Source organism: Acinonyx jubatus, chromosome E4 (assembly GCF_027475565.1).
Source record: "Acinonyx jubatus isolate Ajub_Pintada_27869175 chromosome E4, VMU_Ajub_asm_v1.0, whole genome shotgun sequence".
Lineage (NCBI taxonomy): Eukaryota > Metazoa > Chordata > Mammalia > Carnivora > Felidae > Acinonyx > Acinonyx jubatus.
In genome coordinates, this window is record NC_069395.1 from 3429872 (window position 1) to 3452809 (window position 22938).

General features: G+C 49.2%; 2 protein-coding genes across 2 annotated transcripts; both read left to right on the plus strand.

Annotated features, from left to right (window-relative positions):
• Window positions 1–1332: 1332 nt before the first annotated feature.
• On the plus strand, window positions 1333–5159 carry LOC106987151 (T-cell surface glycoprotein CD1b-like). The gene is made up of 6 exons (XM_015085397.3): window positions 1333–1487; window positions 1736–2002; window positions 2577–2855; window positions 3061–3339; window positions 3581–3674; window positions 4590–5159. The coding sequence occupies exons 1-6, from the start codon at window positions 1427–1429 to the stop codon at window positions 4606–4608; spliced, it is 999 nt and encodes a 332-aa protein (XP_014940883.3). The 5' UTR covers window positions 1333–1426; the 3' UTR covers window positions 4609–5159.
• A 12871-nt stretch (window positions 5160–18030) lies between these two features.
• Window positions 18031–21582, plus strand: LOC106987134 (T-cell surface glycoprotein CD1e, membrane-associated). The gene is made up of 6 exons (XM_015085377.3): window positions 18031–18223; window positions 18490–18786; window positions 19428–19706; window positions 19924–20202; window positions 20618–20711; window positions 20836–21582. The coding sequence occupies exons 1-6, from the start codon at window positions 18088–18090 to the stop codon at window positions 21008–21010; spliced, it is 1260 nt and encodes a 419-aa protein (XP_014940863.2). The 5' UTR covers window positions 18031–18087; the 3' UTR covers window positions 21011–21582.
• Window positions 21583–22938: the final 1356 nt, after the last annotated feature.

Here is a 22938-nt window from a genome sequence, read left to right on the forward strand (position 1 = left end):
GGGAGCCCCTGATTTCCAGGCATAGAGATGGTGACAGTCCTCATTTTGGACTTGCTTATCGACAGCCGTAAGATCGGTGCGCGAAAGCCCCTCGTGCTTGGAAATTCTACCACCCCGCTTCTGCTAGATGATATGTGGATCTATGCCAGTGGGTCACGCTTTCCTGATTGGAGGAAATCCAAGAATTATCGTAACAGGCAACATGTTGATGAGCGCCCATATATTTCCCTCCGTGGATGCTCAATGTACTGTTGCGATGTGCCGAGGGCATTCGCAGAGAAGACAGGGGATGACAACTCAGGACCCAGAACTTGGAACTTTTGGTGAAAAGTGACAAGCTCCTTGCTCACCTAGGAATCGTTTATTTGCTGTCGGAAAGGCCGAAAGGTAGAGTGAGGCTGTGAGATGCTGCGAGAGGAGAAGGACGCTCTCCGGCCCGGGACCCTCCTACAAAAATCTGTCTCGGAGACTGAAGCTACACACAGGAGACTCCCCAGGTTCTCCTGGGCTCAAGAAGATTTGTTACTCTATTTTTTTTTCGCTAAATAATTTTTTTAAATATAATTTCTTGTCAAGTTGGTTTCCATGCAGAAGCTTTGTTACTCTATTTTTTTAACTAAATAATTTTTTTAAAATATAACTTCTTGTCAAGTTGGTTTCCATGCAGAAGATTTGTTACTCTAAACTCCAAAGCCTGAGCGCCACCAAAAAGAAGGTCATATGCCAGTAGAAAGTGTCATCTTTACCCGTGAAAAGTGGCTGTGGCATAAAACGAATTTGTTTGGATTCTTAAACGGCAGTATTTATCATACTTGATTCTGGGATTTGGGTTTGTGGCACTACAGCCCGGGTGGGGTTTTCAATGCTTTGCCTTGTTGTAAATGACTGTCAATATATACAGCACCCCAGAAATGAGAATGTGGGTGAGAGGGTCCAGACAAGGGGGGTGAGATGAGCCACAGGAACCACTGAGGACGCCGAGAGCAGTGACAGAATTGCAGAGCAGGGAGGCGGGACAAGGTCCAGCGGGGCAGTTAAACCCAAAGCAGCCTTCTAGATTCAGGCGAGCCGGAGGAGTTGTCCACCATTTCCCCCTTATTTAATGCCGTGGAAGGACATGCGTGGGGAGGTGAAATGGCCCTTCAGAACCACATGGGGGTGGGGGTCTTCCGAGGTAGGAAGCAGAAAGGGAACTGGCCCCCGGGGGGCCAAGGAGACAAGAAACCAGACGTCAGATGGGCTGGGGTGAAAACGAGCGGTGAGTGGGAGGCCCGGGGCTGCGGGAGGGGCGGCCCTCCTCTGCTGGGCAGCCTGGACCAGGAAGAGATCTGCCAGCTGGGAGACAGAGGAAGTCACCTCTGAGCGAAACTGCTGAGCCAGAGCCAGAAGAGCGGCTCTGAGAGGCAGCAGCTGGGTCCCTGGGGAGATGCTGCTTCCGTGGCTCCTGTGGCTTGTGGTCCTCTGCCCGGGGGGCGGCGGTGAGGCAGGTGGGCGACTGGCCAGCACCAGGAGGGGCTGTGGATAAAGCCCCGGAGGGTCGGGTGATCCTAGCACCACTGCTCCCCCCATCCGGAGGTGGGGTGGGCGCCCAAGGCCTTGGGGGCAAAGGTCTCGGGCTCTGTGTCGCTCCTCAGACTCCGGGTTCCTTTTCTCCAGATCTTTCCAAGTTTCATTCTTTCGTTGTCCCCGGCTTCTCCCTTTCTGCTCACTTTTCTTAACCTTCCGTCACCCACAGCCTTTCAAGGGCCCACCTCTTACCACGTCATCCAGATCTCGTCCTTTGCCAACAGCAGCTGGGCGCAGAACCAAGGCTCAGGATGGCTGGGTGACTTACAGCTCCAAAGCTGGGACAGCGACGCGGGCAGGGCGGTTTTCCTGAAGCCCTGGTCCAAAGGCAACTTCAGTGAGGAGGAGGTGACCGGGCTGGAGGAGGTGTTCCAGGTCTACCTCAACGGGTTCATCCTGGAAGTACAGGACCATGCCCATGAGTTCCAGATGGAATGTGAGTCCGGGGCTCTCGTCGAGGGAGGTTCTCAATGACATGTCTCTCTCCTGTTGTAGGCCACTACTGCCTCTGACCTTGCCCCTCCTTCCCTTGGTGCCCAGCTGCACCCACAAGCTGGACTGGAGTAGCCACAGCCTCAGATTCCACACCCCACAGAGCATTCACACGCTCTGCTGATGGGTGAAGGTCCCCTTTGCAACATCTCCTGGTTGGTTTGGGTATAACTTGCGTCTCTCACACCCCAAGCAAGAAGCCCCACTTCCCTGCCCTGATGCTTGAGCCATCTTTACCTGCAATCCCTCTCCTCGAGCCTCCTGCCTCCTCCCTGGCACTCTTCCCGTTCACCCTGCCAGCTGCCCCCCTTTCCCTGTTCACACACACACCATCACAACTGCCTCTCCACCGTTGGTGACACGTGTGCCTCTCCCTGGTCCTAAGCTCTCCGAGACCCTGGCTCATCCTTTTACGCCTCACACCTTCTGCCCCACCCGAATCGCAAATCCCAGGTTCTTCTCCCGTCTCTCTCTTGGGTGCGGCTTAATAACCGTTTCTCTGTTTTCCTTCTCTCCAGATCCCTTTGAGATCCAGGGGATAGCAGGCTGTAGTCTGCATTCCGGTGGGGGCACGGTGAGCTTCCTGCGGGGAGCGTTAGGAGGAGTGGACTTTCTGAGCATCAAGAATCACTTCTGTGTGCCCGCCCTGGAGGGTGGAAGCCGGGCACAGCGCATCTGCGCGCTCATCCATCAGTACGCGGGCATCCGGGACATCGCGGGGAAGCTCCTCTTTGAAACCTGCCCTCAGTATCTCCTGGGTGTCCTCGATGTGGGGAAGGCAGAACTGCAGAGACAAGGTTAGTCTTGTCCCCCCCACCGAGGCTTTTCTGTTTCACCTGCCACCATTTCCTTTAAGTTCAGGAGTAGGATGTACCCAAGAGAGGGCTTAATAAATTATTCGGTTTCCAAAGGAGGAGAAAGGGCCACCGTCCCAACTTGAGTTTCCAAATCCCTCTAGACTAGAGTCATAATCCGTGCTCTCCCTGTTCCTTCCTGCCCCAGTGAAGCCCGAGGCCTGGCTGTCCACTGGCCCCAGTCCCGGTCCTGGCCGTCTGCTCCTTGTGTGCCATGTGTCCGGCTTCTACCCAAAGCCAGTGTGGGTGACGTGGATGCGGGGTGAGCAGGAGCAGCCGGGCACCCGGCGCGGCGACATCCTGCCCCACGCTGACGAGACGTGGTATCTTCGGGTGACCCTAGATGTGGCGGCCGGGGAGGCGGCCGGCCTGTCTTGCCGAGTGAGGCACAGCAGTCTAGGAGGCCGGGACATGGTCCTCCACTGGGGTGAGAAAGGGCTGGTGCCCCGCAGGGCCCGGAGAAGAGGGTCCTCAGGCATAGAGAGAGGCACTGGGCGGGGGTGGGGCTTGATCCATGACCAGGAGGGAGAGGGAAGGAGGGACACGGCGGGGGAGGCATGGAGGGCTTGAGCATCAGGAGCACGTGACCATCAAGTAGGCAAAGGAAGGTCAGGAGAATCAGAGAATGGGTTTTCAAGGGACATCCTGTGTCCTTCCCTCATTTTCAGGAAACCCCGTCTCCATCGGCTTGATATCTTTGGCGATAATAGTGCCCTTGTTCATCCTTTTGACGGTTCCTACATTGTGGTTTTTGAGGCGCCGGTGAGTTTTTACTTTTAGTCTTTCTTTTTTGTGCATCTGTCCGTCCTCCCATTTTATTGATTTACACATTAGCCTCAGTTCTTTTCCACCAGACCCTCCCCTTTCTCTCCAGTCCCATCTCCTTTATGTAAATCCATTGTTTAAGTTGTGGTGAAATGTGCACAACACAAAACCTGCCTTCTCGGGACGCCGGGAGAGGGAGGGTGGTGGTCAGTGGGTTGGCGTCTGACTGCGGCTCAGGTCAGGATCCCACAGGTCTTGGGTTCGAGCCCCGCGTCGGGCTCTGTGCCGACAGCTCGGAGCCTGGAGCCTGCTTCCGATTCTGTGTCTTCCTCTCTCTCTGCCCCTCCCCTACTTGCTCTCTCTCTCTCTCTCTCTCTCTTAAAAATAAATAAACATTAAGAAAAAAAATTTTTAAAAATCTGCCTTCTTCACCATCTCCAAATGCACAGCTTTGAATGTATGAAGTGTGCTCGCGTTTTTGTGCAAGCAATTTCTAGAGCTCTTTTCACCTTGAAAAATGAAACCTCTAACCAATGAACAAGCCCTTCTCAGTGCCTGCTCCCCAGGCCCTGGCAAACACCATTTTGTGCTGTGTCTCTATCAATTTGGTGACTCTGGGGACCTCACCTAAGTGAAGTCATTAGTCGTTGTTCTTTTGTAACTGGCTTCTTTCTCTCAACACAACACCCTCACGGTTCATGCGTGTGGTTGCACACGTCAGAATTTCCTTCCTCTTCAAGGCTGAGGAATGATGTTCTGGGGCATGAACAGGACACATTCTGTTTGTCATTCATCTGTCGACAGACATGGGGGTTGATGTCACGTTCTGGCTACTGGTGAACAATGTGGCTATGAACATGCGAGTGTGAGTACCTCTCACGTAGAGCTAAGTTTTGGTTGTGTTCTTCATAGGTCGTATCAGAGTATATGATGGACTCCTCTTCCATTTGGAATAAACGCTCAGAAGCCCAGAAGCTCAAGTTGTCAGCCTGGGAGATGATCGCATCATATTTCATCAAATAATCCTCTTGGTTGGTCACATCAGAGTTCCCATAGGATGTGAGATAAATCACTATTCATAACTGGCAGACAAATAATAGAAAACCACAAATTTATTATGAGATGGTGTCAATAGTACGATTCACCCTGATCTCCTACGTGTGAGATGTGGGAAAGAATGTGTTTCAGAATAAATGACACATGATACTCCTTACTGGTGACGTCCCTTTGGTTTCCTATTATAAAACTTTTTTTCTGCTTCTGCTAAAATGTCATTTGCCAAAGGAAGTTAACTACAATTATGCTGGGATCATCGTATTTGCAGAGATGCTGAGCATGTTTAACACCGTTTCTCTGTCTCCGCCTGGATGACTTTCTAACCCTCGAGGTCCAGCTGGGATGTCTCTTCCTCTAGGAAGCTTTCCTTAGCGGTGGAGTGGAAATGACCCTCCCTTGTCCGGTGTCATGCAGTGACCTACTTCACTCTGTACCCACAACATTGAGTTATTTTTGGTTTTCTTCACCCTTTACTTGTGAGTTCTTTGGGAGAAGGGCTTGCTCCAGACGGATCTCTGGCATGATCTCTTCTGTGCCTACGCATTTGCTCAGTAAGAATGGTCTAAGTGGATATAACTGCCACGTTGATGGTCTTTTCCCCATGCTTGTCCCCAACCCCTTAGTTAATATTCTAGATTTTCCTCTTCTAAGATATTTCTCACTGAGCAATCCTCTCATCTGTGCCGAAGCCTTCTAGAGAAAACCTCTTGCTCCCTTGCTGTGACTATAGCCCACTGGCAAAGCTTCATCTGGACAGGATCCTGCTCCTCGATTTTCCAGTGAGAATGATTAGGCAGGATGGGGGGAGGGTAATAGCACAGAGGGGCTGTTAAATATTCACGCAAAACGATCAAGAGGGCTTTTTAAAAATACCTGCGCTGTCGCAATTTAGTCATATTTCTATTTACTTTTATACTTACTCATTCTTTTGCTTATTCCATAGTTTTCAAGAAACTCCATTAAGAAAAAGATTAAACTCATTTTGATTAAAACAGCAGGAGGAGGAGGGGGAGATTTTGAGGATATTTTTATTTTTCATATTTATTTATTTTTTAAATGTTTATTTTTTCTTGAGAGAGAGAGAGAGAGAGAGCATGAGCAGGGAAGGGGCAGAGAGAGAGGGACAGAGGAGTCAAAGCACAAGCCAGATGCAGGGCTCCAATGCATGAACTGTGAGAGCATGACCTGAGCTGAAGTCAGACACTCAACTGACTGAGCCATCCAGGTGCCCCAAGGATATTTAAAAAAAAACGTTTATTTATTGATTTCTTTTGAGATAGAGGGCGTGAGTGGGGTGGGTGGAGAGGGAGAGAGAGAGAATTCCAAGCAGGCTCTGAGCTGTCAGTGTAGAGAACCACATGAGGCTCGATCTCATGAACTGCAAGATCATGACCTGAGCTGAAATCAAGAGTCAGATGCTCAACAGGTTGGGCCACCCAGGTGCCCCAAGGATATATATATATATATTTTTAGGACTTTGGGAGGGGAGGTCAGAGCAAGCGGAGACCTTGGCGAAGTGGAAGGTACTGGAAGCAATTCTTCCATATGGAAATATTAGGACAATACGAACTTGAGGATTGAGCAAGGATAGGAAATGGCTGAGGTATATAGCTTTCTCTCCTCTCCTTTAGCACAACTGCTTACTTCTCCAGAATGCATTAAACCTTACCTCACCTTAGAGCAGAAGCACCTTCAGCTATCACGCAGGGCCCTGATGCATGTGTTTTTGGTGTGGACTGTGAATCAGCAGCAGGAATAGTGCCTATGAGCTTGTTAGGCAAAAGAGGTTCTCAGACCCACCCTAAATCTATTGAATCAGCAAAGCCAGGAATGGGAACCAGATTATCTGTATTTTCAACAAGCCTTTCTGGTTATTCTGGTGTATATATTTAAGTTTGAAAAATCCTTCTCTAAAGGTTTCTCAACCTTTGCGCTATTGACATTTTGGGCCAGATAATTCTTTGTTATGGAGGGTTGTCCTGTGCACGGTGGGACTTTTAGTACCATCTCTGGCCTCTACTGGGTAGATGCCAGTAAAAAATCCCCAGTTTTAATGACCAAATGCATCTTCAGACATTGCCAAATGACTCCTATGGGGCAAAACTGACTATAGATGAGAACAGAGGTCTAAGATAATGAATACAATTTCATCCCCCCGCTTAGTTAGAATAATTGGCTCATAGTGTGTATGTGACCTAATTTCATCCAATCCAACTGAAGCCTGAGTTTCTGTTTAGTGGTTGAGCGAAGAGGGGCTCTCTCTTTGTCTGGATGGTACGTTGCCTTCAAAGCTCAAGGTTGCAATGGAGTTTTCTTCCCAAAGTTAGGCTGGCCCAGGGTTGAAGTTCACAAATAAAACTGAACAATGAAAACAGGGCCAAAGACCAGATCAGCTGTGCCTGCAGATTGACCTCCCTCTGGGTATGACACGTGTAGGAGAAGACAATGGTCCCGAATGCTGGGTTTACCTCCCAGGACTTCTTTCCTTTCATGGATCATAGTCTTTCCATGCCTCACTGTCTTGAGAGTTCTCAGATGTCTTTAAATAGATTATATTTTTCAAAATCTGTCTTATGAGCTGTTCTTACGAGCAGGGTAATTTTCCCTAAACAATATAACTCATCATTGCCAGTGTTATTCTAGAAGTCAATAAAATTGGTTAGGATTGACCTTGAAAGAACAAAGATTTAGTAATCAGGGAGGCAAATGGAAACTGATTGATTCATGACATGAGCACATTTGGGGGAGGAATTATTGTTTTCTCAAGCTGCAGAGATCATCGTTGATGATGATTGTGATGGTGATGACGATGGTGATGATGGTGATGGTGACGGTGATGGTGATGGCGATGATGATGATGATGGTGTCAGTGACAGTGATGGTGATGGTGACAGTGACGGTGATGGTGGTGATGGTGATGGTGATGATGATGGTCATGATGGTGATGGTGATGATGATAATGGTGATGATGGTGATGATGATGATGATGATGATGGTGATCATGATGATAATGATGGTGATGTTGATGTTGATGATGATGATGATGGTGATGATGGCGATGGCGATGATGATGATGATGGTGATCATGATGATAATGATGGTGATGTTGATGATGATGATGATGGTGATGATGGCGATGGCGATGATGATGATGATGGTGATCATGATGATAATGATGGTGATGTTGATGTTGATGATGATGATGATGGTGATGATGGCGATGGCGATGATGATGATGATGGTGATCATGATGATAATGATGGTGATGTTGATGTTGATGATGATGATGATGGTGATGATGGCGATGGCGATGATGATGATGGTGATCGTGATGATGGTGATCGTGATGATGATGGTGATGATGGTGATGGTTTTGGTGATGATAATGGTGATGATGATGACAATGATGATGATGGTGATGATGGTGACGGTGGTGATGGTGGTGATGGTGATGATCATGATCACGATCAAGATGGTCCTGATAATTTTTATTGTTTCATGTGTGCTTTTTGCCCCCCACATTCCTCATTTAATCCTTACAATAGCCCCATGAGGGCAGTAATGTAATTGTTCTCATTTCATGTGTGGATGCTGTAATTCACGGAATTGTGCAATTTATTCACGTTACATCCACACAGAGCAAGATGGCCTGATAATTCTCTTATTTCAATTCTTTTTTTTAATGACTCTTGGGGAAAAGATGAACTTACAACATGTTTAATGTAGGATTGGAATAAGGATAGAGATGGTTCTAGAGCTTTAATCACTCTCAATTTGGGAAGGTGGTTTACAAGGAAAAGTATGGAAATGGATAACAGAGACAGGAGTGGTCACTGACATGGGTAGGAGAAGAGGTGATAGCAGGTCTTAAAAATCCTCCTGAAACCCAGGGTGTCTGGGTGGCTCAGTCAGTCAAGCATCCAACTCTTGGTTTCAGCTCAGGCCATGATCTCATGGCTCATGAATTTGAGCCCTACTTTGGACTCTGCACTGGCAGCATGGAGTCTGTTTGGGATTGTCTCTCTCTCTCTCTCTCTGCCCCTCCCCACTCATGCTCTGTCTCTAAAAATAAACAAATAAACATTGAAAAATTCCTGGTGAGATCCAAAGTGCAAAATAAATATGCACAAGGCCCAGAAACATAACAAGTTATGAATAAAATTTTAAATGGGAGAAAAGGGATGCATCTTCCTTCCAGAAGAATTCCAAATTATCTATGTAGATATTTCCTTTCCAGAAGATGGGGCTTGGTTCCCTGCCCTGGAACGTGGGCTGGACTCACTTCCAATGGACAGAGTGTGGACAGGTAAAAGAGTAACTTTACAGTGGAAAAACCTGGCAGATGACCTTAGTCTAGTGATCAACGTGAACATTACCAGTCACAAGTCATGTTGATAGCGCATTCCTCTAAGATCACGTGAAGACAAGGGCATGCCGCCTCTGTGGTAGTCTTCCTTCAAACCCACAAACCCAAACTGGTCACGAGAAAAACATCCAATATTCCCAAAGTGAGGGAAATTCTACAAAATCTGACCAGTACTTTTCAAAATCATCAAAGTCGTGAAAACAAGACCAGTCTGAGAAGACTAAGGAGATGTGACATTGAATGCAGTGTGGCTCCCTGGATTGAAACTTTGAACAGGAAATAGAAATTAGTGGGAAACTTGGTGAAATCTGAGTACATCTGTCCTTTATTAATTGGGAAATTAATTAGGTTAATTTCTTAGTTTAGGCAAATTTACCACAGTTACGTAAGATGCTCATTTTAGAGGAAAACGGGTAAAAGATATATAGGAACACTCCATATGATCTTTACACCTTTTCATTAAATCTGAAATTATTCTGAAATAAAACATTAAAGAAAGTTCTAGTACAGTCTTAGGAAAGCCCTGAGAAATCCAGAGTTCAGTTCCTAAAGTATATTCACTGATAAGATGTCTTACACAAGTGTGTGTCTCATGAAATAGCACTTGCTTGGAGAGTGTATATACTCTGGGTTATAAAAACTAAGAACAACTGAAAAAAAATTTCCTAAAGCATGACCAGTAAAAAGAAAAATTTAAATTAGAAATAGATGGACAACACATTGAATTAATTGGGACAAAAACCACACAAGTTGAAATTCAGTATTAAACCTGTTATTCAAGTATTTTGTCATTGGAGGGGTGCCTGAGTGGCTCAGTCAGTTGAATGTCCAACTCTTGATTTTGGTTTATGTCATGCTCTCACAGTCGTGAGATCAAGCCCTGCATCAGGCTTTGTGCTGAGTGTGAAACCTAAGATTATCTCTCTCTGTCCTTGCCCCCCACTAACATGCTCTCTTTCTCTTTCTCTCTAAAATATAAATAAATAGGGGCGCCTGGGTGGCTCAACTGGTCAAGCATCTAACTTCAGCTCAGATCACGACCTTGTGGATTGTGAGTTTGAGCCCCGCATAGGGCTCTCAGTGCAGAGCCCACTGCGGATCCTCTGTTGCCCTCTCTCTCTACCCCTCCCCTGCTCTCTCTTGCTCTCAAAAGTGAAAAAACATTAAAAAAAAAAACCACTAAAACAGGGGCGCCTGGGTGGCTCAGTCGGTTAAGCGTCCGACTTTGGCTCAGGTCGTGATCTCATGGTTTGTGAGTTTGAGCCCTGCGTCGGGCTCTGTGCTGATGGCTCGGGGGCCTGGAGCCTGCTTCGGATTGTGTCTCCCTCTCTCTCTGCCCCTCCCCAACTTGTGCTCTGTCTCTCTATGTCTCTCAAAAAAATAAATAAATGTAAAATAAAATAAAATAAAATAACACTAAAACAATAAAAATTTAAAAAATAAGAATAAATAAATGAATGAAATTTTGTCATTGGAAGTGTTCATGAGCCTACTGAGAAATATCAGTTGTCCTGACTGGAGATGGTCAGAGAAGCAGGAACGAAAGCAGGGTCACGAAAAACCAGCTTTATGCAATGGTCACTCTGTCTTCTACTCTACTTGACTAACTGTGCGGGGGGTGAAGAAACAGTTATCGTTAGCTATAGAGTATGAGATATCATGAACTTGGTGGTGGGGATGGAGAAATATAGGATGTTGTGGTGATGAATCCTCCAGACTCCTTAAATGAAGCACTGTGGTTACTGATTAAGTTTGGGGGTGATGTGGGGGGGGGGGTGTCTGGAGCCAACAGCCAAGAAAGAATTCTTGAAGACCTCTTTGGAGCAGAAAGGTGATTTTATTAAAGTACAGGGACAGGACCCTTGGGCAGAAAGAGCTGCACTGGGGTTGTGAAGAGTGACTGGTTATATACTGTGGAGTTGGGGGAGGGAGAGGCCAAAGGGAAGCCTCCAGAAGGACTTTATTCTGCTAAAGAGGACTCATAGGATGCCAGGGGCCTTGCTATTATCAGGCTAAGGTTGTTTTCCCTCTAGGAAGGCATTAATATTACGACAGTAGGGGCTTCCTGGAGAAATGTTGCGCTCTGCATTTGCCACAAGTATTTGTCCATGGGCTGCAGGTCAGAAGGAAATTTAACTTCACCTGCCATTTCCTTCTAGCCTTTGTTCCCACATCACTATGGAGGGGAGGGTGATGTTGGGGCTCTAGGAAACCGAGTCTATAAGTTCCAGGAGACTAGGCTATTGATAAGATTGCCTTTTTCTTGTCATTTACTAAGACATTTGCAAACTGATGGCGTCTCCTGCATGACTGTGATCTCTGTCAGTTAACCATTTGCTTTCTTTCCTCTCCTTTGTTCTTGGGCAGCTGGGAGTGCTGGAGGAATGTCATGTGTATCCCACCTGACGGGGAGGGTGTGCTAGCTCGTGCTTTGCCTTCAGCCTGCCTTATGGCCCCTCATCAGTTCCCATGCCTGTCTTCAGGGGGCTCCAGTTTGGGCTGGACAGTGGCAGGATTCAGGACTCGGATGTGAGGGGAAGGTCTTGTTGTTCTGTGAGCTGGACACCTTTGAATCATTGAAAGCCATGGCGATGTGGATAAAACCTGCAAAATCTTACTTTGTACTTTAGACCCCAAAGCTGCACTTTCCAGAGTGAAATCAGATAACGTGGCATCCTAGATAGCACAGAGCAGAACACGGCCATTGTGAAAGTAGTTCTATTAGAGACCACTGCTGTAAGATGTGCTTGGCATAACCTAAGACTTCTTAAGATGCATCAACAGAATGCAACTGAAAGTGCGGAGAAAGACAGATTTCCATTTGAAGTGAGCACTTGGAGGGCCTCACGGTGTACCGTCCTTTGGAGCATGTGAGCCCAGTTCGTGTCAATGGCCACCACTGTCTTGGCACATGACAGGTGGTGGCCGAGGGAGATGGGGCTGAGAAGCTTGCGCCCAGGTTTTCAAAACGTGGGGGCTACACGGACACATTGGTGAGCTCACAGAAAATCATCAGCATGCCTTCGGGAGACCTGAAGGCACAGCACCAAGAGGTAAGGGCAGTGATCTGAGCCACGTGGATGAGTACGGCCAGGGTCCTTTTCATGTCCTTTTAACTGCGGTTACCTGAGACAATGTCGGCTTCCTCAGTTCATGTGAATGGAATTGCCATCTAGGGGACTCTCTTTGAAAAAGAAGCAGACTCAGAGAGAAAATGTCCCTGGGCTTTAGAATTAGATTAGGGAGGAAAAGAGACGTAAGCTATAAACCTCCTGGAAATCAGCCATCGGAAGGAGCTGGCTGTGTGGGCAGCTAGAAGATTAAGCGTTTGCTGATACCTTATAGGTAAAGAAGGCTCAGGAAAGGCTTAGCTAAGTGACCATCTAGGGCAGTCTGCACCCTGGTCCACCTTCCTCTTGTAGCTGGGACGGAAAGGCAGCCCCTCAGGACGGAAAGATGAGATTTTGTTACACAAAACTGTGGGTGGCGACAGACATCAGTAAGAATTGATGTTATTTGATACTTTCTGTCAACGTTTTCTTAAGTTTGCATTGCTGATTCCAAAATCACTGAAGTTGTAAATCAGACTTCTTTGCGGGAAAAACAGGAAGGTCATCAGATGTTGGCAGAGTTTCCAGAGTAGATTTAACATTTCCACAGATGTATTCCCAAATACTATTTCAAATCAGTTCTAGGTGATTCCCGCTGCTGCCCTCCAACCATTTTCTTACTTAGGAAGATTAATTTGTCTAGAGCCACATCTTACGGCTTCAAGGGAATGTTTCAGTTTGGGCAAGAAGGTTAACAAAAGGGATCTGGGAGTTTGAGGGACAGACTGAAGTGTAGGAGGGGAAATTTCTTCTTAAAAGGGACCTGGCCACAAACAGTAAGTGTTTTTAGTCAAAAACTGTGGTTACACACTAAGGAAATTTTGTCAAGCGAGGAGGAAATAATTATACCATTTTATGTAGCCCCAAAATAAAATTAATGTTAGATATTTTTCCTGTGGAACTTATCTCCTGCATGATTTCAATTTAGAGGAAATCTCCTTGATAGTTTTGGTAACTGTTGTTGGATTGCTAACAGGAATTTACTTCTGCTATGCTCGGTCCATTGCTGTGACTTGTGGATTTGGTAACCCTCAAATTGCAGACTGGTTTGTGGTTATTTTCACCCATGTAATTGATGAGGTTCTGGAGTGGTGGTGGGGCCCCGAGCTGAGGGCCAACAAAGAATTCCTGAGATGTCCGTGGTGCAAAAAAGGTGATTTTATTAAAGTATGGGGACAGGACCCCTGGGCGGGAAGGGCTGCACTGGGGTTGTGAGGAGTGAGTAGTTACCTACTATGGAGTTGGGGGAAAGAAAGGCCAAAGGGAGGCCTCCAGAAGGACCTTCATCTGCTAAAGAGGACTCTTACGATGCCCGGGGCCTTGCTGTGGTCAAGCTAAGGTTGGTTTCCCTCTAGTGAAGCATTAACATTAAGACCAGAGGGGGTTCCTGGAGAAATGTTACCCTCTGCATTTGCCACAAGTATTTGTCAATGGGCTGCAGGTCCTAAAGAAATTTAATTTCGCCTGCCATTTCCTTCTTGCCTTTGTTCCCCACAACACTATGGAGGGGAGGGTGATGTTGGGGCTCCAGGGAACTGAGTCTATAAGTTCTTGGAGATTTGGCTATTGATACGATCGCCTTTTTCTTGTAATTTACTAAGATATTTGTGAACTGATGGAGACTCCTGTCCCCCATGACTGTGACCTCTGTCAGCTAACCATTTTCCCCCTCTTTCCTTTGTTCTTGGGCAGCTGGGAGAGGCTGAGGAATGTCACAAATCCCTCCTGGGGGTGGGGGGGGGGCTAGCTTGTGCTTTGCCCTCAGCTTGCCTTATGCTCCCTCATCATAACTGTGAGTTCCAGTGGGATATTGAAATTGTTTTATCTCTAACTTATTTTTGCTTCATTTTACTTTGTAAGTGATCCTAAAATCCCTCAAATTAGTACAGTTACTCATAACACGGGGGTTGGCATGTCATTCTAACCTCTCAGAGGTAGATTTATTTGTATGAGTCTTTTTATTCACACTAAACTCTACCAGGACAAGGAGGTGATAACTTGCTTTCCTGCTCTTTTTTTATTTTTAATTTTTTTTAATGTTTACTTTTGAGAGAGGGGGGGGAGAGAGAGTGAGCAGGGGAGTGGCAGAGAGAGGGGGAGACACAGAATCTGAAGCGGGCTCCAGAGAGAGGGGGCGGGGAGAGAGTGAGCAGGGGAGTGGCAGAGAGAGGGGAGACATAGAATCTGAAGCAGGCTCCAGGCTCCGAGCTTTCAGCATAGAGCTCGATGCGGGGCTCGAACCCAGGAAGTGTGAGATCTTGACCTAAGCCAAAGTCGGCCGCTTGACCAATTGAGCCACCCAGGCGCCCCGAGACTTAAAAGATCTTCTAAGACACAGATAATAACACTCATTAAATTTGACTTCAAGACATAATTTGAAAGAGGGACAGATTTCTAGACATCTACACCTCTTTGGATGGCAGCACATGGTCAGCAGGTTTTGTGAGGTCCGAAACCGCCCCGTGCAACAAGGCACACGCTGTGAGCCGCCCAGCACCTGCATCCGGAGCCTCAGTCTCCACATGCCCCAGACTCAACTGTGCACCTCCACACGGTCCGTCACACCTGCGTCGTCTGCCTTCGTGAATGGCACTATCTCCCTCCTCCCGATCACATCCCCGGTTTGGTTAATCCTGTCACCCCCAGGCTATCTCTATTATCCCCACGCCTCTCCATACTCACTCTTCCTGCCTGTGTCCAGGTCACTGACATCCTCTGCCATCGTGGTGGCCTCAGGCCCTGATACTCTCTCCTGTGACTCTCATTGGGGTTTAGGCAATTTTCCTAAATGCCCTTCAACCACATCCCTGTCGCATTCAAAATCCTTCCCTTGCTGGAGAAACAAGACAGATCTTCAGTGAGGCACACGTCATAGGGGCTTACCAACCAACGACTGCTGGCTTGGCTCCTTTTGCCCTTTGGTGCCCAAGCTGTAGTACCCACCTGTCTCATGGAACACGTTTCTATACATCTGTGTTGACGCTAACTTTCTAGTACGTGCTACTGTGTGGTAAGGCAAATACGCTCTTCATTACTATTTAGCAGAAATATGTAGGCTCTTACACTTAAAAAAAATTTTTTTTAATGTTTGTTTTATTTTTGAGAGAGAGAGACACACACACACAGAGTGTGAGTGGGGGAGGGTCAGAGAGAGAGGGAGACACAGAATCCGAAGCAGGCTCCGGGCTCCGAGCTGTCAGCACAGAGCCCAAGGCGGGGCTCGAACTCACAAACTGTGAAATCATGACCTGAGCCAAAGTTGGCCGTTTAATCGATTGAGCCACCCAGGCGCCCCTAGGAGCTTACATTTTTATTTTTTAAGATAAAATGTATTAAAATTTGTTTAATGTCTATTTATTTTGGTGGGGCGGTGGGGGGCGGGGGAGACAGAGGGGCAGAGAGAGTGAGAGAAAGAGAATCCCAACGCGGGACTCAAACTCACGAACCGTGAAATCATGACCTGAGCCGAAAGCAAGGGTGGGACACTTACCCGGCTAAGCCACCCAGACGCCCCTACGATAAAATTTAAAATAAACTTGTCAGATCCACCTGACTTTCCGTAGAACGAGGAGGCTGCTACTCAGATTACACCCCACCAATTTCCACTTTGCTGCGTTTGTGACGCAACAGATCTTCAGGGTTCTTGAAAGAACAAAGGAGCTGCTGATGGGGGGTCTAGTTACCCTTGTCCCCGAAGGCCTTGTGCGGTGCCCCTGCGCCTCCCCGGGCAGACACGTGGCTCTGCTAAGAGAGCAGGTCCTGGGTCACTGTCCTACGACCAAGTGCTTCTCCAGCAGGAAGCCTCAAGAAAGCTGGTGTTAGGAATTCTCTGTCAAGTACGATCAAGTCCTGTGTTAGTTACCACATTTTGCAGACACGTTCTTCCGGGTGTGTTGTGTTTCTTCCGCGTGTGTCTTAGGCTTGGCACGTTGAACCCCTTTCTCTTGCTTTCTTTTTCGAAGGACTTTCAAGTTTCTCTTCGGAAGCTGGGCCTTTTCACCATTTTCCAGCATGATAATGGATTTATGTGTCTTCTCCTTACATACATTTTTTCAACATTTTAAGTGTCTCGGGACTAGGAGCTAAGAGCTTGTGCTCCCTGCCACTCGACGCAATCTAGTTTCCCATAAATGTCATGATTTCCCCAACTTTTCTGACTCCATTTTGCATTGTGCTCTTGGCCAATAAGATACGATTTGAAATAAGCCTGTTTCTCTCTTTCTTTTCATCTCTCTGTCCCGGTTTTGGTGAGGGAATATGGAACTCGATCCTTTGATTATTACCAACTTTTTTTCCTGAAATAGTCCACGGAGGTGTTAGGTTTTGCAATCACGTTTTAAGCAATTATTTAAAGTTCAGTATATATTTTTAACACACTTTGACACTGGTATGTCTTGCATGATTTCTTGGGTTTTCCATTCAGGTTGATTGTGGTTTTACTCAGACAACTGGTTTTATGAAAGGAGTATGTGGCATATTTTTTGCGTTTTTGAGTGTTCAAATATGGGTCAACTTTGGCCTTGTCAGAGAATGGTAATTTACCTGAGTAAAAAAAAACTTTTGGGTGATCTTATTACCTCAGAGTTCTGAAGTATTTCCCCGTGGCCTTGCGTGTGACGTATCTGAAGCCAGGACGATTCTTCTATGAAAGTAGCGAGCATTTTGTCTGAAACTTTGCCAGATTTTTCTTCACCCTTAGAATTCAGAAATAGTACCAGGATGAAAGGGGGGGGGGTGGGGGGGGCCTTTTCCAATAATTGGCGACTATTCTCTGGTCCTCTCTATAAGAAAAGTAGAGCTTTTAGGTTGCGTTTGTTTTGTTTCCTCCAAAGGACTTCTATCTCCAACATCTTTGCGCCTGGCACATTTCTTGGCCCCAGCTGGGCTCTGACACAAAGTCAGTTGGCGAATATAGGAAAACCAAACAGAGGAACAGCATTCCAACTGCCTCCAGGCTGCCCCAGCAAGCATCAAGGCAGGCAACAAAAACAGACACCGCACACGCTAGTCAATTCTCCCAGTAACACGCTAGGCCCCTAGTGTTCCTTCCCTGCTCTCGTCAGACTCCTCCCAGGGATCACCAGTGCTCCCAGGCCATGAGCTGAGAGCCCTTCACACCCAGAGCGAGGCTTGCCACAGACCTGTAGACCAATCTGGAGTGTGGGAGGGCTCCAAGGCCCCTGTGTGTTCCCTCCAGACCCACTCACTCCCCAGTGCCAGGGCAAGCCCACCCTCAGAGCCCCGTCAACAGCCACCGATGGTCTGATGGCAGAAGCCGAGCACGAGGGCCTCCTCTTAGGTTATTGGGTCGCCTGCATTGGCGCTGATGCCCCTCTTCATGGTGGTGGTACAGCTGTACCCGAGGTGCCCTGTGTCTTCTGACAGTGGTTTGAGAGGAGCGGAAGGTGGAGACAGAAAGGGAGAGCGGGCAGGGCAGCAAGAGGGGCGAGAGCAGACTGGAGAGGGCAAACCGGGGTTAACAGAAGATGGGGGTCGGGGGTCATGAGGAGGGAGAAGCTGCAGCCGCAGGACAAGGAGCTGAAGGCCACGGCCGCTCAGATCACCTGCCATGCCCTCCCTCCACGGGGGTGGGCGGGGGGGGGGGGGACACAGACAGCCCAAGTGTGGACTGGGTTTCTGCAAGGCCAGAAAGGTCTACGTTCTCCAGCGGGACCACAGGCTGCAGCCTGGAGTCCCGTGACGGTGGCTGTGCCCAGGGGTGGGGAACTCGGGGAGAAAAATCTGGAAGCCAGAGAGTGGCAGAGAGGGAGGGGAAATGAGAGCCCCGTGGGCCCGCGGTGGGGAGGCGGGAGGGTTTCTCTGACAGGGAAGTGGGCAGAGGGTGAGGGTTGCCTGTGCGGGCGGCAGGGGAAGTCAGATGAAGGCGGGAGGGCCTGGAGGGCAGCGCCCCCCGGGTCCTGCTGAGGCATCCTTCTCCTGCCGCGCCGCAATGCTGCTCCCGCTGCTCCTGACTTTCCAGGGACTTCTTCTCCTCCATGCAGCAGGCACCGGGGGTAGGAAGGGCCCTGGGAAGACCCCGGGGGCCAGGGGCTGCAGGGTGACCTTCTGGGGGGCCCTGCGGGTGGGGCTTGTGCTCCCACAAGATGCCCTGGGCGTCGCGTGCCAGGCTGGCTCCTGACACCTTCTCTTGCCCCACCTCGCTCTCTCCTTCTGGTTTTGGGGAGGGCTGGCTGGCCCGGAGAGCGGCTGGGGTAAGGGAGTGCGTGCCATCCGTGCAACGGTCTCCATCCCTCCCCCCCATCCCCATCCGCATCCCCAGCATCCCAGGCCCCCCGTCCCCCTGGTCCGGCCGCAGAGGAGCCGCTGTCCTTCCACGTACTCCAGGCCTCCTCGTTTGCCAACCACAGCTGGGCACACTCGCAGGGCTCGGGCTGGCTGGGCGACGTGCAGACGCACGGCTGGGATACGGCCTTGGACACCATCCGCTTCCTGTGGCCCTGGTCGCGGGGGAACTTCAGCACCCAGGAGCTGAACAACCTCCAGAGCCTGTTCCGGCTCTACTTCCACGGCTTCACCATTGAGGTTCAGGCCTTTGCACACGAGTTCCAGTTTGAGTGTGAGTTCGGGGTTCCCAGCTGGGATTTGCCTCAAGGCTCCGGCCCCCTTGCAGAGGGGCTCCGACCTCCTCCGACCTTCCAGACTTGTTCCCTATCCCTGCCCCCTCCCCCCGGGGGTGGGGGGGGCTCATGCTCTCCCTTCTGTGCCCCCACACCGTATGCACCTGACGCCTTGCAAGGACACAGCCCGTCCCACCACCGCACACACCTTTGCGTTCTGGTTCCTTGGATGGCTGTCTCCTTGTGATCTTCTGCCCTACACCCCTCCCATCCCCACCCCCCACCCCCCACCCCCCAACCTCAGAAGACTTTCCCAGCCAGAACTCTGCCCTCTTTTCTCTCTGGCCTGAGAGTCCACCAGGCCCGGGTGTATCTAACCCCTTCCAAGGGAGCCCTCCCAGCCCAGCCCCCAACTTCCAGCACCTTCCCATCAGGCACCTGCACGTTCGTCATTCCTCAAGACCTTCTCACCTTCACGTTTTCTTCCCACAACTGCCTTCCCTTCCCCGACCCAACTCCAGTGTGCCGTGTGATTCCCCAGCAGATTCCCCTTCCCTTGAATCCCTTTACTTCTAGACGGCTTACGCTTCCTCCCTGGGATGCTTTCCACATAGATTCTGTCCTCCTTGTCCGCCCCCAGACCCCTTCGAGCTCCAGGTGTTAGCTGGCTGTACATGGCGCGCTGGGAAGCCCTCGGGAAGCTTCTTCAACGGGGCCTATCAAGGCTCAGACTTCCTGAGTTTCCAAGGAAACTCCTGGCAGCCATCTCCAGGAGCGGGGAGTCGGGCTCAGAAGGTCTGTGCCGTGCTCAACCGCTACCGAGATATTAAGGAGATCGTGCTGAGCCTTCTCAGCCACACCTGCCCCCGGTTTCTGGCGGGAATCCTTGAAGCAGGGAAGTCCGAGCTGGGACGACAAGGTGAGCATCCCCAGGGCTTAGAGCTTCCTATGGGACTTTGCACTCTTTACCGTCCCTTCGAAACGTATGACAAGAGGCTAGAGAGTGGGCTATGTGGGGTTCAGGTTGTTTCCCAGACGAGAGAAGGAAGTGATCAATCCACCCGCTACGACCACTGAGTCGCTCAGCTCGGTCCCAGGTGCCCCCTAAGATCCATGTCTCCTTATCTTCTCTCTAGTGAAGCCTGAGGTCTGGCTGTCCACTGGCCCCAGTCCCGGTCCTGGCCGTCTGCTCCTTGTGTGCCATGTGTCCGGCTTCCACCCGAAGCCCGTGTGGGTCATGTGGATGCGGGGTGACCAGGAGCAACGGGGCACCCGGCGAGGCGACGTCCTGCCCCACGCTGACGACACGTGGTATCTTCGGGTGACCCTGGACGTGGCGGCCGGGCAGGCGGCCGGCCTGTCTTGCCGAGTCAAGCACAGCAGCCTAGGAGGCCAGGACATTATCATCCACTGGGGTGAGAAGGAGCTGGGGCCTGGCTGGGAAGTGACAGTCGTCCCCGGGTCCTGGGGCCGCTGAGTGAGGTGCTTGGGAGACAGGTGGGGACGCCACGCACAAGAGAACAGAAGCAGGAGGATGGACCCAAACACGGGCCGAGAAAGGCTGCTGTTAAATTCCAAGCAAAATGGAAGTGGAGAATTTGAGGCACTAAAGAGACAAAGAAGGACCTGGCGATTTGGGGGAAGAGATGTGGCAGGACGATGGGGGCACAGACGTAGGAGGAGCTGAGTTGAGAGCTCCAGAAAATGCAGAGGGAAGTTTCAGGAAGGACCGCGCCCCCGCGGCCCCGTGGAATGAGTGGCACCCACGGTGGCCGCTGCATAGAGAACCTCGAGGCCTGCGACTGACGTCCTTGTTTTACCCCCAACGAGGTGGAGAATGGGCCCCGTTGACACTGATGTGTCTCGCCGTGCTGGTCACCCTGCTCCTGCTGCTGGTCCTGTGCTCCCGGCTTAAAAAGCTCAGGTGAACCTCTTCTTCTCCTGCTGTCTCGTCCCCTTCTTGTCAACCCATTCTTCTTGCCCCCATCCTCCCCTCTTTCTCTCGGATTTCCCTTCATCGGGATCAATACCCTCTTCCTGTCCTACAGCTCAAATGGGAAAGCCGTGGCGCCCGGTGCACGCAGTCCTGACTCCGCCGCAGCGGCCAGCGCCCGGGGACCCGGAACTTCTGGACGCCAGCTCCACGTGCCCCGGGAATCCTGGATCAAGAACAGACTTTTCAAGAAACTGAAAGCAAGCCTAAACCCACTCTGGCAACGTTAGCTTTCCCTCCCACAGAAAACCCGTTCCTGCTGCTTCTTATGCATGGTTCATACCTATAAACAAAGCATAATTTTGATGAAAAAATGCTTATAGTGGCGGGCATCTTGACCCCTTCACAAATCTTTATTTTATTTTATGTTTTGCTTTTTCCCGTCTGCCAGCAATATCTTTTTCTGCATTGGCCATGTCTTCATTGCTTTGGATTCTTCGAAGTCTAATTGAGAAGCTTCTTTCTCATGGAAGTTTCCCTAGATTGCCCAATTGAAAGATCTTCCAAGATTGGAAACATGGACCCAAATACGTTCATCTCTTCCTGCTCTGAACAGTGATTACTGAGGCTTTTGCTTTTCTGTTTTTTGTTTTTTGTTTTTCTCAGTTGCTTGAAAGCAGGATACAGGTGTTTGTACTGGTACCTGTGACCAAAATTCAGGGCCTGCTCCATGGGCGTTGCAGTCTTGAAATCCTTAGTAAAACTTGGAGAGACTATATTTTCATTTTGTACTGGCCCCACAAATCATGTAGCTGGTTTAGAGCAAGATGTTTGTTAGTAAATGTTGATTGAAATGAATCCATTGTCAAGTTGAATGATGCTTTCTTAATCTATTCCCCTTTGACATCACTGCATCGCCTGGCCGTGTTCTTATTAAAACTCCTTCTGTCTCCCTGTGTCTCGCACCAAAGCTGAGGGAGGCAGGCGAGGGCTCCAGACTTCACAGTGATTGGGGTGTCTGTGCGTCTTCAGAGATTTTTCAAGAAAATAATAACACGGGAGATGTCTCCCGTCAGAATGAGGGCGGGGCTAGCCTGCGGTTCCCATTTCTCAGAGACTGTGTTGTGACTACGTGTGTCTTCGTGTTGTATGTACCCAGGGAAGAAATTCCTACTTTGAGTGGTCGGTCAGTAAGAGGACATGGGGACCAAGGATGGGCAGAGCCAAGGTAGAGAAGGAAGAGAGCGATCAGACACTACGTGTTTAGTTTTCTTTATTAGTTTGGTTTATAATTATTGTCATTGTTATTTACAGTTTTCCCCTCACTTTTTAAAATATGGATTTTAAAACTATCTACTTACTTTGAGACCCCTGTGGCCGAGCCTGTTGGGATGCGGGAAGCTGTTCAGGCACTGAGTTCACGCAGATGTCCAGCCAACACCTTCCCATAGGTAATTGAGCAGATTGTGCAGATTTCTTAGTGGACACGTGTCTCTCTTTATATGGGGCATTTTCAAGTTAAGAGACAGGGTTCTGTGACCCTGTGCCCAGGCTGCACTCTCACCCATGAACAAGGTCTCAGGGTCAGGCCATCACCTTCTGCATCGCATGCTCAGACGGCTTATACACCAGGTGTCTGGGGAGGAAGGCAGAATTTTACAGGGCTGTTTGGAGCCCTCTGTGATGAACTTCAAGTTTCCCTCACGTGGCAGAAGGCCATAGGCAGTGGCCTCTATTGAAACGAAGAGGCTCATGTAAGGACTTGTCAGTTCCTAGCTCAAGTGCACGGTGCAAATAAATATACAGTAAAACCTTGGATTGCTAGTGACTTGTTCCACAAGGTGAGCAAACATTTCTGATAAAGTTTAACTTGATAAAAGAGTGATGTCTTGCAATATGAATAGTACAGGACGCCACAACGTCACATGATTACAACTGAGCCATTGGTTCTTGAAATTCACTTTGATATACAAGGGCTTTGGATTACAAGCATGTTTCTGGAACATATTATGCTCTCAGACCAAGGTCTTACTGTGTTTCTGATGTTTCCTATCTGGGAGGACTACTCCCCACTACTCTAATTTTGTGGTCACAATAGTTCTTCAACTCCTATGATGCCTCGAGCTAACTTGCCTGGCCTCTCACCCAATCTTCACCCAACTGTGTGTTGTGCCTCCGTGACACATTTCTTCTTTCTGTCCTTCCCTTGAGCCAAGCT